Genomic DNA, 12,488 nt, shown 5'->3' with positions numbered 1-12,488 from the left:
TATGAAAGACTTCTTTAATCTTTAATTCTAGAAAACATTTACAAACCTTATTATATGATATGTTATCAAATATTTCATTAATTTGATCAGGATTTGAAACTTTAGTCTGTATAGGATGAGATGTACTCAGTGAATCCAGATTTAAAGCTACCAGAAAATCATTGACAATAAACTGATCAGTCTGAAAGTAAAATAAAAATAATAATACAGTAGGAAGCAAAACGTAAACATCTTTGAGTGTTATAAGCTTTTGATTTATCAGTGGCGTGCCAGGGTGAGGTCAAATCTCACTACCATTGTCACACGTTACTGCTTATTAAAGGCTTATCATTATTACCTTATATAGTGTGACCTATTCAGATTCAGTGGCATATTTAGGAAGAGGGGACCAAACCCCTTCCCACAAGATACACACAAAACCTGGCACCGAAAATATCTTTCTTGAGTTATTTTCAGGGTTCTATTGCTCTATTTGTATTCTATATAATTGTGTTATGTGTTTTTCTGCCGCCCAATAACTCTCTTTATTATCAATTTAAGGAAGGAATTAATATTTTTGCAATCACCACCTTTTGGAAATGCTGGATATACAACAGTGCCTAACGAACAATAATCTGCAGTTTGCCATGTAGAATGTTCAAGAGAAATTGCATGGATGGACGGTAGTGACCTTGGCATATATAAATATATGAATGACAGTGAGTACATACTATAGCTACTACATACCATTCTAAAATTAGGTAAAACAACATCAGTACCAAGATATTCTACATAAGATGCAAATCCTTCATTTAACCAGAGATCATCCCACCATTCCATAGTTACCAGATTACCAAACCACTAGAAATACATACAAACACTTCTGCAAGTTATTTATTTCCATTAAATGGCATTTCAATAATATATAAATAAATATAAATAAAATTATACATGAGAATTTAAAGAATGAAAAAGAATTAAATATGGTCAATTTACTTATATTGTAATCAAAATATTACATCTGTTATCTATTCATGCTAGATTAAAGAAATTGTTTCAAATACCAGAAGTTATATTTCATACAAAGAATCTAAAACTATAATAATAGTAGACAGATGCAACATCTTGAAGTTAATCTAACAATATTTCATTACATGTTTCTATATATACTTTACAGTTTTTTAATGTTTCAAAAGGTATTATTAATTCTAGAGTGTCAATAAATTAAATTATCTTCCTTAAAACAACTGTTATAAATGACTAATTAGGACTACATTTCAATGATCACATCCACAATCACTTTATTGATGTTTTTTAATATTGATTTATGTATTATAAATAATGTGATTTTTATACGCCCACATTTTCATGTGGACATATATTGTCGTCGCCCCTGTCCGTCCAGACGTCCATCTGTCTACATATTGTTTGTGGACACTCTAGAGGACACAATTTTTATGTGATTTTGACGAAACTTGAAATATAACTTTATCTCCAAAAAATCTTGGTTCCTTTCGATATTGGCATATATCGGATCAAAACTTCATGATTTATGGCCCCCGATTGTACGAAAAATCTTGTTTTTAGCTTGTGGAGACTCTAGAGGTCACAAATTTTATCCGATTTAAAAAAACGTTTTCGTATATCACCGTTACACCCTAATGATTGTTGATTTTGAATTTTGAGAAAATTGGAACAGAACTTTGGACAAAATGGCCGCCCCTTGTACGCAAATAGTGTAAACATCTGGTATATCAAGGTTGTGGACCTCATAGAGGTCACAATTTTGATCTGATTTTGATGAAACTTGAAATGCATGTTTATAACCCAAAGATCTTGGTTCCGTTTGATATTTGCACATATCGGACCGTAACTTCCTGAATTATGGCCCTTGTTTGTATGAAAAATCGCATTTTTAGCTTGTAGTCCCTCTAGAGGTCACAATTTTTATCCGATTTCAAAAAACGTTTTACTATATCAACGTTACACCGTAATGATGGTTGAGTTCGAATTTCTTGAAAATTGGACCAAAACTGCCGGACAAAATAGCCGCCCCTTGAATGCAAATAGTGTAAAATATGGTATATCAAGGTTGTGGACCCTCTAGAGGTCACAATTTTCATCGATTTTGATGAAACTTGGAATGCATGTTTATATCCCAAAGATCTTGAGTTCTAATTTCGAGAAAATCGGACAAAAACTGACGGTCATAATGGCCGCCCCTTGTACGCAAATAGTGTAGAAATATGGCATATCAAGGTATATTGTGTATAAGTATGTAACACAAAGGTTATGGACCCTCTAGAGGTCACAATTTTTATCAGATTTTGATGAAACTTAAAACATATCTTTATATTCCAAAAATCTCAGTCCCTTTTGATATTTGCGGATTTCAGACCATAACTTTCTGGATTATGGCCCCAAATTTTATGCATGCACCTTTATATGTGCGTTCTTTTTTGAACAACATTTAGTAAATGAACAGTAACACACTAAAAACTATTATGGAATAACAATTACTGGTTTATTTACAGGTAACGTTTCGACGATGGTACTCTCGTTTTTATTAAGAAAATGGTAAAAACAAAGAAGCAAAAAACTGAATTTATTTGGAATTGAAATTTGTCTTTTTCAGCCAATCAAGTATCTTCAATCCATAATCAGGGTAACATACACAGAAGATATGTCCATGGTTCCTACAAAAAGTCTGTTTTCATTTTAAACCCACCTTTAAGTCAACGAAGAAACTGGACACGGGAAAATAACTAATCAAACACATCACTACATTAATTTAGCAATGGTTAATGAAGTGATAAATGCTGGTAACCATTGCTTCAGTAAGATATTTATTTCATTATTATATAACCTGTACCTACCTGATGAGCTAATTCATGTGCCACGACAGTAGCTACCCATTGTTTATTAGATAAAGATGATGAGGAGGGATCATATAATAAAGCTGTTAAACGATATGTTATTAAACCCCAGTTCTCCATAGCTCCTGCTGCAAAATCTGGTATAGCTATTAAATCTGTAAAATAAAATGTAATAAATGAAACAACAAAACGAATTTCAAGTCAAATAACAATAAATGTTTAATAGTTGGGCTGAATGTTTATCAGAATTTTCATAATCTTCATATTCATTGCAAAAAAAAAAAGAAAAAAAAAAGACATACATACAGGAAATATTTCTTCAAGCACAAAGCACGAAGTGCATAGGGTTGTTATATTTTTGCAGGAATTTATCAATAAATAACGACAAAAATAGCACTTTTGTCCGTAGGATCTTTTAATATTACCCGAAAGTATGTTATTTTTGTCTGAAAATATGTTTCTTTTGCCTGAAGATGTTTTATTTTGTCTGAAAAATCTTATCTTCCAGTATCCCAGTAACAAATGTTCTAGACCATGTTGTTTTCCCTACAAAATAATAACAATATTGATGGAAATTACCTTGTTTGGGAAGAGGATATGGTACACCAAAGAACTCATCATAATATTCCAGTATTTTAATAGCTGAATTTAGAGCAAACTCTGCTTGATTTATCATATCTTTAGGAGCATATACACTAACCTAAAACACATCAGAAAAATAAAATCAAAACAACCAAATTCTCATCCATTATTAAGTTCAAATCATGACCATAATATTCAAATTAAGGGGGGGGGGGGGAATTATAATTTTTAGTACCTCTGATATCCAGTGGGCCTTCACCTTCAATCACAATGTAACATAAATTGATGTCTTGAAATTAACTTATGAATTTTCATACTCACACATATTGTGGTGTATGCTCCAGTAGTTTTTATTTTATAATAGTTCTAATTTAGTCTTATTTCAATCTAACTTCAACCCTTTTTTTTTTGGATTCCACAGCTTGTATTGAAAATTTAATCCAAACAGAAGAAGTTAACATGCACTAACTCTACACGTACATGTATGTGTCAGTGATTGTAACAGCAACATGAATTTACTTTGAACCAGTTTGCTTCAATATGTAAATTTTGGACAAAATACAAAAACAAATAAATACATTTACATATCAAAACTTCTATACTACTTCTATTTTCAAGTTTAACTCATCTAACCTATCATTTTGACATTATTACCCAACATCCAAAAATCATCTTTGGCCACAATGAAATGATGAAATATTTAATCCCTCAAACCTTGATATATTATACAGTCAGAGAAACCAATAATACACAATTTTGTTTATGTATTTGGTAAGAAAAATAAATCATGACTTTAATTACCGTAACATTATTTTTGGTGGTGTCACTGATATGATCAAAATCAGAAACCACAAAAGCAACAAGATATGTACTCATTCTCTTACTGAGTTGAAACTCATCAATAACTAGATTATTATCCGTAGCTGGTTTGGTAGATAATAATGGCATGTTAAATAAAGCGACATGCTGCTTGTCTCGTACTATAGACATTCTAAATGTAGCTTTCATCTGTGGTTCATCAAAACAAGGGAAGGCAGCTCTTGCAGCAGTCGGTTCAAAATGTGTGGTCGCAATATGCCTGAAAATAAATTGAAAAATTATCCATTTAGCACAAGAAGTGAGAGAAGTGAGTATTTAACTAGACTGATTACAGTTAATCATCCTACTCTAGTTATTATTGCTTACCAATCTATAATCAATATCCCAATGTCATTTAAAACAAAATGTACTCCAAACTCTCTTAAGCGACTGGTGGGGGGGGGGGAATGCAATGTAAAATTTACCTCATAGTACATTGCATGGCATATAAAAAAGTAGACGTTGAACTGTTTTTCACTTCATTTTACATACGTTTGAGACTAATTTTAGTCATGAGATTCTGATCTAAAACAAATTACCTTTCTTCTCCATCTTTAGTTTTATAAGTACTTTTATAAAAGCCTTCTAATTTACTGATTAGTTGACCTGCAAACTTAACCTCTAGTTGTACATTTTCAGATGTTTTCAGTGACCTTTCCAATAAAATATAAAACTGTTTGTTCTTCTTATATTCCATAAATTCCCGAGCAATAACATTACTTCCAGATGCTGTAATACTGTAATCTGTTATATTCAAATCCTTGATGTGAAACACAATAAAATCAGTTTCATGTTGAATATCCAGCATGATTTTTACTCTTCCTTTGAAGACTGAAGTGGAGATATTTGGATGCATGAAGACATCATAACTTATTGGCAGGATGGATTCGGGGAGACGTATATTTTTCCATGGAAATTCCTTTCCGTTGGTTGCTATGAATTCTGGTTCTGGTGCGACGGTCGAAATGGGTTTGATGTCACAGTGATCAGCTGATGCACATGCCTTACACTCTGGTCGAGCGAATGCAGCAATGGATGCAATGATAACCAGCAACATACCAAGAAGTATAAGAATAACTATTGCCCAGGTCCTACTACAGATGAGCTGCTGACATCTCTGATGCCTGGTGGGTTCATACACTGACTTCTTATGTAATATAGTATCCCCTGATAAATAAAACAATTAAAAGAGGTGAATAACAGAAAAATACAAAAATAATATAATATTACAATTTTAAAGAGTCATTATGCGAGAGCTAAGTATGTCTATTACAGGGCAGGATTAGACAATGTCTCCCATATCTGTGTGAAATGATAATATGGCCAGGTAAAGAAATAATTTTCCAAAAACACATGTCATCACTCACAGAGACTGCAGATTATAGTTATACAATGCTTTCTATTCTGATATATTAATAGTAAAGTAATTGCATCATTAGTCAGACATCTGATAAAAGTGCCAATTTATCACATCGCTGAGAATAAAATAATTTTTGAACTATTAAAGCAAGAACAGCCAGCTCTTTCTCTAAATCATACATAATACCTCTTTAAATAATTTAATTTGCCATTTTTTGCATCACTTGTTACAATATATTAATCAATAATTAAAATGCAATAATGCAGTTCTCTACACTGGTACATATCCTTTATAGTTAATACAACTTGTTATTGATAATCAACATTTTACAAATACACGTAATTAGTAAATAATAAATTATATCTTTAAGGGTCTATACCCTTTTAGACTACATTTTAAAGTGTTTACTTCTTACCGGAAACCCCTCGAAGAAAGTTTTAATTTTGCGACTGACTTATGGTTTGGCGAATCGTTACGGACGGACAGATCCCATTTCAATATTTTATGATTGACTTTAAAGAAAACTTATGGGGCTATGGCTTGGCGAATTTTTACGGACAGATCCCATTTCAATATCGCTCCCTTGGTGCCGGAAGATAAAGAGATTTTATTTTAGAAAGGAATAGGGTCATTTCATATCAACTGGATCAATGGTGGGAACATGACCCACTCAAAAAAAATTATAAACCAGCGGTTACCAGGCAAGATGTGCCCACATTTTACAAGAGATGGATAGAGAACAATCTAAAAACAAAAGCAATTTTACGTACAATCGGGGACCATAATCCAGAAAGTTATGTCTGAAGTGCGCAAATATCGAATCGGACTGAGATCTTTGGGACACATATATTTTAAGTTTCATCAACATCAAAATCGAATAAATATTGTGACCTCTAGAGGGTCCACATTCACAACCTTTGTATTTGCGTACAAAGAGCGGCCATTTTGTCGGGCAGTTTCGTTTTGATTTTCCCGAAATTCGAATTCAACCGTCATTATGGTGGAATGGTGATATGCGGTTTTTAAAATCAGATAAAAAATTGTTACCTCTAGAGAATCCAAAATAGTGAAAGGAACCAAGATCTTTGAGACATAAACATATTTAAAGTTTCATCAAAATCTGATAACAATTATGACTTCTAGAGGGTCCACAACCTTAGTATGACATACTTTTACACTATTTGCATACAAGGGGTCACCATTTTGTCAGAAATTAGAACTCAACCATAATTAAGGAGTAACGGTGATAAATTTAAACGTTTTTTACAATTGGATAAAAATTGTGACCTCTAGGGGCACCACAAGCTAAAAATGTGATTTTTCGTACAATCAAGGGCCATAATTCAGGAAGTTACAATCTGATATGCGCGATTATCAACAGGAATTAACATGTATTTCAAGTTTCATCAAAATCGGATGAAAATTGTGACCTCTAAAGGGTCCACAACCTTGATATATCATGTTTACATTTTGTCTGGCAGTTTTGGTCCGTTTTTGACGAAATTCAATCTCAACCAACATTACGGTGTAATTATGATATATTAAAACGTTTCTTAAAATCTGATAATAATTGTGAGGGACCACAATTTAAAAATGCAATTTTTCGTACAATCAAGGGCCATAATTCAGGAAGTTACAAACCGATATGCAGGATTATCGAACCAAGATCTTTGGGTAACAAAAGTTTCATCAAAATCGGATGAAAATTGTGACCTCTAGAGGGTCCACCATCTTGAAATACCATATGTTTACATTATTTGCGTATGAGGGGCAGTCATTTTGTCAGGCAGTTTTGGTTTGATTTTGACAAAATTCAAACTCAACCAACATTACAGTGTAACGGTGATATATTCAAACGTTTTTTTAAATCGGATAATAATTGTGACCTATAGAAGGACCACAAGTTAAAAATGTGATTTTTCGTACAATCAGGGGCCATAATTCGGGAAGTTACAATCCGATATGCGCGAATATCGAAAGGAACCAAGATCTTTGGGTTATTAACATGCATTTCAAGTTTCATCAAAATCAGATGAAAATTGTGACCTCAAGAGTGTCCACAAACAAATTGTGGACGGATGGACAGGGGTAACGGCAAAATACGTCCACATGAAAATGTGGCCATATAAAAAAGGTGAATAGTTCATTTGTTCCACATTTTGCCAACTGGTGGCATGATCTGTGTGAAACGCACATTGTGGGTGATGCTAAATGCGTAATCTACACCCAAAGTTGTCTTAGAGTACAAGGGGGTGTGTGTGAGGGTGTGTGTGTGGGGGTGTGTAGATGGCCGAATGGTTAGCACGCGGCGCTATATCATAAGGTCTGTCACTGAGTCAACTCGCATGGTTTCGACTCCCCGGATGTACTTGACAAGGATTAGGGTCGCCTGTCCAACCTCGTGGGTTTTCTCCGGGTCCTCCGGTTTCCTCCCACTGCTAAAGACCACTACGCGCAAGCAAATTATTGAAATAAAATTGACCCATATGTTAGTCCCAAAATTACCTAGTTTGTGTCGAGTTGGCGTTTAAACCCCATTTCTCTCACTCTCTTTGTCTTAGAGTACAATGTAAGAGAGTTCTACTCCTATTAGAAATGTAAGTTTAAAGCACCTGGAAACCTGAAAACAATAACTGAATTTGTGATCCGCTTCAGTATCCTAATTTCAAACGGCCATATCTCAGTGAGTTATCGACCTAGAGAGGTATAATTTTGGATTTGTTAGCTTAAGACCGTATAATATAGCATATATTTTTTAAAAATTTTTGGGAGGGCCTATGTTCCTAACTTTCCGAAATCTGGTCCATTTGACATGGAATGACCCAGTAGATCTTGGTTGTTAAATACTGTTATAAAACAAAGTGCCGTGAATAGACTGCGTAATACAGAATAACATCTAGTATATTACTAAGTGAAGATTATTTTACAACTTCAAAGCAGAATTTGTATGCATTGCTGAAAATTCCAAAATAATTAATAATGTTGATTTCTTTTCATAGCCTATCAATAATACTGAGTATTCTAAAGTTTCTAGCATTGTTTTCACCACTTTTAATGTTATACCAAAAACAATTACAACCCTAAAAATACTTTTTGCTCATCTGAAATATAATTGTTCTTAAAGGTCACCGGAAAATCTTCAAATGTTTTTAAATAATGCAAGTAATTATGTCAACATATCCTTTCCATAAGTATAGCACGAACCCGAATGTCAATATTATCTTCAACAGGTAAATCTCAACGGTAATAATTTCTGCCTTTCTCCGTGAGTAGTCCTAACTTTTCGTCAATAAACAATCTGTGCTGCATTTTAGTCCTTCCGCTCATATGTCTAGTCTATATTTCTATGAACAGAAGAACTAAAATGACGTCACAGATTGAAAACATAAATCATTTGTCAATTTAAATCAACATTGATGTTGTGATCTTACAGGGAAAAGATGGGCTTCTGATATCCAATATTTAAGACAAAATAAACATAATTTGTGTACCATAAGTCGTTTTAGCGCCATTTGTAACAATGGACTCGAAGAACAAGGCTAGACATATTCCACGAGTCATGTCGAACGGTGACTTCATATTCTTATCTTGAGAGCATGCACAATAAATACACCAGTGTAGACTAGAATAACCAGATGCTAGATATTGCTATACAATTGAGACTTCTGGCCTATTTCGCCGAACATAACTGATTTGAAATTAGAGTAAAAAGGATATGATTGAATGTAAAATTAGTTTATATACATTCATATTACATTATTATATGCGTTGTGACCCATTTGTGTCAATTTCTAGGTCTCAAACATTAGTGATTTAGCTCATTTAACTTTAAATATAGTGAAAAAAGAAGAATTAACAAATTAATAAATAAAACATTGCTGAGCTTTCTAAACACTATTATAGAGAGTAGCCCAAGGATGCAACTGACACTTACCAGAAAGACAATAATTCTGATTATAAAAGCTAACACATTAACTAAATGCCAATATTAATAGTATAATTGCATGGTTGATTTCATTCTTTCAAATGTCAATATTAATGGTAAATTGTATAAATGAACCTCACAAACATTATTGTCGAAATAAAAACTTGAATCCAATGCTGAACTTATTGAACCATAAGACAGTTGAATATATAACAATACCATCATACAATAAAAATACTTGTGTAGTTACTAAATAAAAATACATAATTTTATTAAAGGGGCACTATGGGAGATTAGAAAAAGAGTTGACAGTTCTCACTATAATAGTTAAAAAATAAATAACGTGAATAGAATATGCCAAAAATTTTGAATTTTAGGCTAGCCTTGATCATCATTACTAAAGATGGCACGAGAGAAAACAAAGTCTTGATTATCCATTTTTATGTTTAATTATTTTCAAAACTAGCGGTTGCCAGGCAGAATACGCCCACATTTTTCAAGAGATGGATAGAGAACAAGCTAAAAACAAACAGGATTTTTTGTACTATTATCTGCAATTATCCAGAAAGTTATGGTCTGAAATGTGTAAATATCAAAAGGGACAGAGATCTTTGGGATATAAAGATATATTTTAATATATCAGAATCGGATAAAAATTGTGAACTCTAGAGGGTCCACAACCTTCGTATTGCATACAAAGAGCTTTCATTTTGTCGGGCAGTTTAATTTTGATTTTCCCGAAATTCGAATTCAACCTTCATTATGGTGGAATGGTGAAATATTTACTGGTAAATGTTTTTTAAAATCAGAAAAAAAAATGTTACCTCTAGAGTCTACGCAAGCTAAAAATGTGATTTTTTCGAACAATCCGGAGCCATAATCAAGGAATTTACGTTCAGATATACGCGATTATCAAAAGGAACCAAGATCTTAGTGTGTAATGGTGATATATTCACATGTTTTTTTTAAATTGGATAAAAATTGTGACCTCTACAACAAGCTAAAAACATGATTTTTCATACAATCAGGGGCCATAATTCAGGAAGTTACTACCCCATATGCCTGAATATTGAACGGAACCAAGATCTTTGACAACAGTGACAACAAGATGGCGGACTAAACAAGACGTGTGTTAGCTCGCTCCGTGCATAGTAACAATGATATGTAAAAATATATAGATGAAACTAATTAAAAAGAAGTAATTGATAGTGCCTAATGACAACGAAGAAATATAGTGAAAATAAGCTTCATAGTTTTTTCAAATGAACTTATAAATACACCATTTCCAGAAAGAAAAGGTGAGCTGTGTTAAACAGAGTGATCAGTGAATAGATATCTCAACAAGATCATATCGGCTGTGAGGATTTAAACTAGTTTCAACATTTGAAGTAAGAAATTTATCAGCACATACTAAAGTAAAATGAACAACAAAGGAGCGAGTAATTGTATCAAAACTGGGGAAACACCACAAACAACAAGAAGCGGGACAAAGGAAAACATTGTTACAACAGAAGATACTACGAAGGACATTTCAGGTATCTATGAAATCTTAAAAACAATAAAAGATGAAATGATGAATACGATAAAAAAGAGTGATATAGACAAAATAAGTGAAAGTATTTTAGATAAAATCAGGAAGGAAATGAAGACTGAGGTAAAACATTTAATCATGGAGGCCACAGCAGAGCTGAACGAGAAATATGAAAACGCGACAATTAAGATTGAACAATTGACGGCCGAAAAAAGTGCGCTACAGAGAAAAGTTGAAAACTTAAATACAGACTTAAACAAAGAAAATAAACGTATAAACGAATCAATAAAAATGGCCAATTACATTGAACAATATTCACGTAAAATGAACATAAGAGTTTTTGGCTTACCTACACAAGGATCACAGGATTTAAAAGTAACATTCATAGATTATATCAAAAGAATAACCCAAATTGATATTGGGAGAGAAGAAATAATTGCCATACATAAACTTCCCACTAAATACCCTGATAGACCTACCCCTGTTTTAGTTAAAATGATAAACACTGATTCCAAATCCAAAATAATGAGATGTAAAAAGACTCTCTTGATAAATAATATAAAATTAGCAGACGACATTACGAGAAGAAACTTAAGTCTGATAAATAGAGCTTACAACCATCAACGAGTTGCTCAAGTATGGTATTTTAACGCATGTGTTTACGCTAAATCAACAGGTCGAAAGAAGATACAAATTGACTTGTTTGATGATCTTGATGAAAAGTTGATCTCGGCCCCTTTTGAAGAAATTCACGACGACCAGGAAAATTAACTTATCTGAAACACTGAACGTAGAATAGCGACAAAGTGACTTTATCCTTTGTATTTTAGTTTATTGTTTTTTGTTGGTTTTTTTTTTTGGGGGGGGGGGGGGGGTAGTAATTTACTTTGTTTGCTTTTTTGTTTTGGCGCTTTTTTTGTTTGTAGCCACTACCGATATTAAACAGAGGTTCACCTAAGAATGTAATGACAGATTTTAAATAGTTTTCATAAGAATTACAAGCTAGCTTTAGTAATGTTATAGAAATCAGCATAGCTATAACCGGAGCAGCAAAAGCACAGGTGTATCGTCACGCCTCATTTAAGATGAATGCCTTGCGCTTAATCAAACATACATACGTCACAGTATTAACTGTATTTAAAGTAGAAATTTATAAATTGAGCACAACAGTTGTATGGGTGGCAGTTGCTGTATTTCTTTTGGGTTTGCTTCTCAGCGGCGATTCTCTTGTCGGTATCAAGCGTTTGATAGCGACAGGAAAGTCGTTTTTGGAGCGTGGATTTGGCGGAGGTGTGGTAGTTGTTATACATGGAGCTGTTGTGTTTAATTTAATGAGTTCAATTACTAAATGCCTTTCAAACAGTATTGAAATATATA

General features: G+C 33.0%; 1 protein-coding gene across 2 annotated transcripts in view; it reads right to left on the bottom strand.

The window, feature by feature from the left end:
* The window catches only part of LOC126815459 (endoplasmic reticulum aminopeptidase 1), a 50,283-nt gene that overhangs the window by 17,768 nt on the left and 20,027 nt on the right, over positions 1-12,488 (bottom strand). For both annotated transcript variants that reach the window (XM_050541109.2, XM_050541110.2), the window contains exons 2-7: positions 4,835-5,462; positions 4,239-4,515; positions 3,435-3,555; positions 2,856-3,010; positions 727-840; positions 47-181 (exon numbers count right to left, since the gene is read on the bottom strand). In XM_050541109.2, coding sequence (XP_050397066.1) covers positions 47-181; positions 727-840; positions 2,856-3,010; positions 3,435-3,555; positions 4,239-4,515; positions 4,835-5,462 — 1,430 coding nt within the window. The remainder of the gene's footprint in view (positions 1-46; positions 182-726; positions 841-2,855; positions 3,011-3,434; positions 3,556-4,238; positions 4,516-4,834; positions 5,463-12,488) is intronic.

Source organism: Patella vulgata, chromosome 3 (assembly GCF_932274485.2).
Source record: "Patella vulgata chromosome 3, xgPatVulg1.2, whole genome shotgun sequence".
Lineage (NCBI taxonomy): Eukaryota > Metazoa > Mollusca > Gastropoda > Patellidae > Patella > Patella vulgata.
This window is presented reverse-complemented; position numbering and strand designations above follow the sequence as displayed.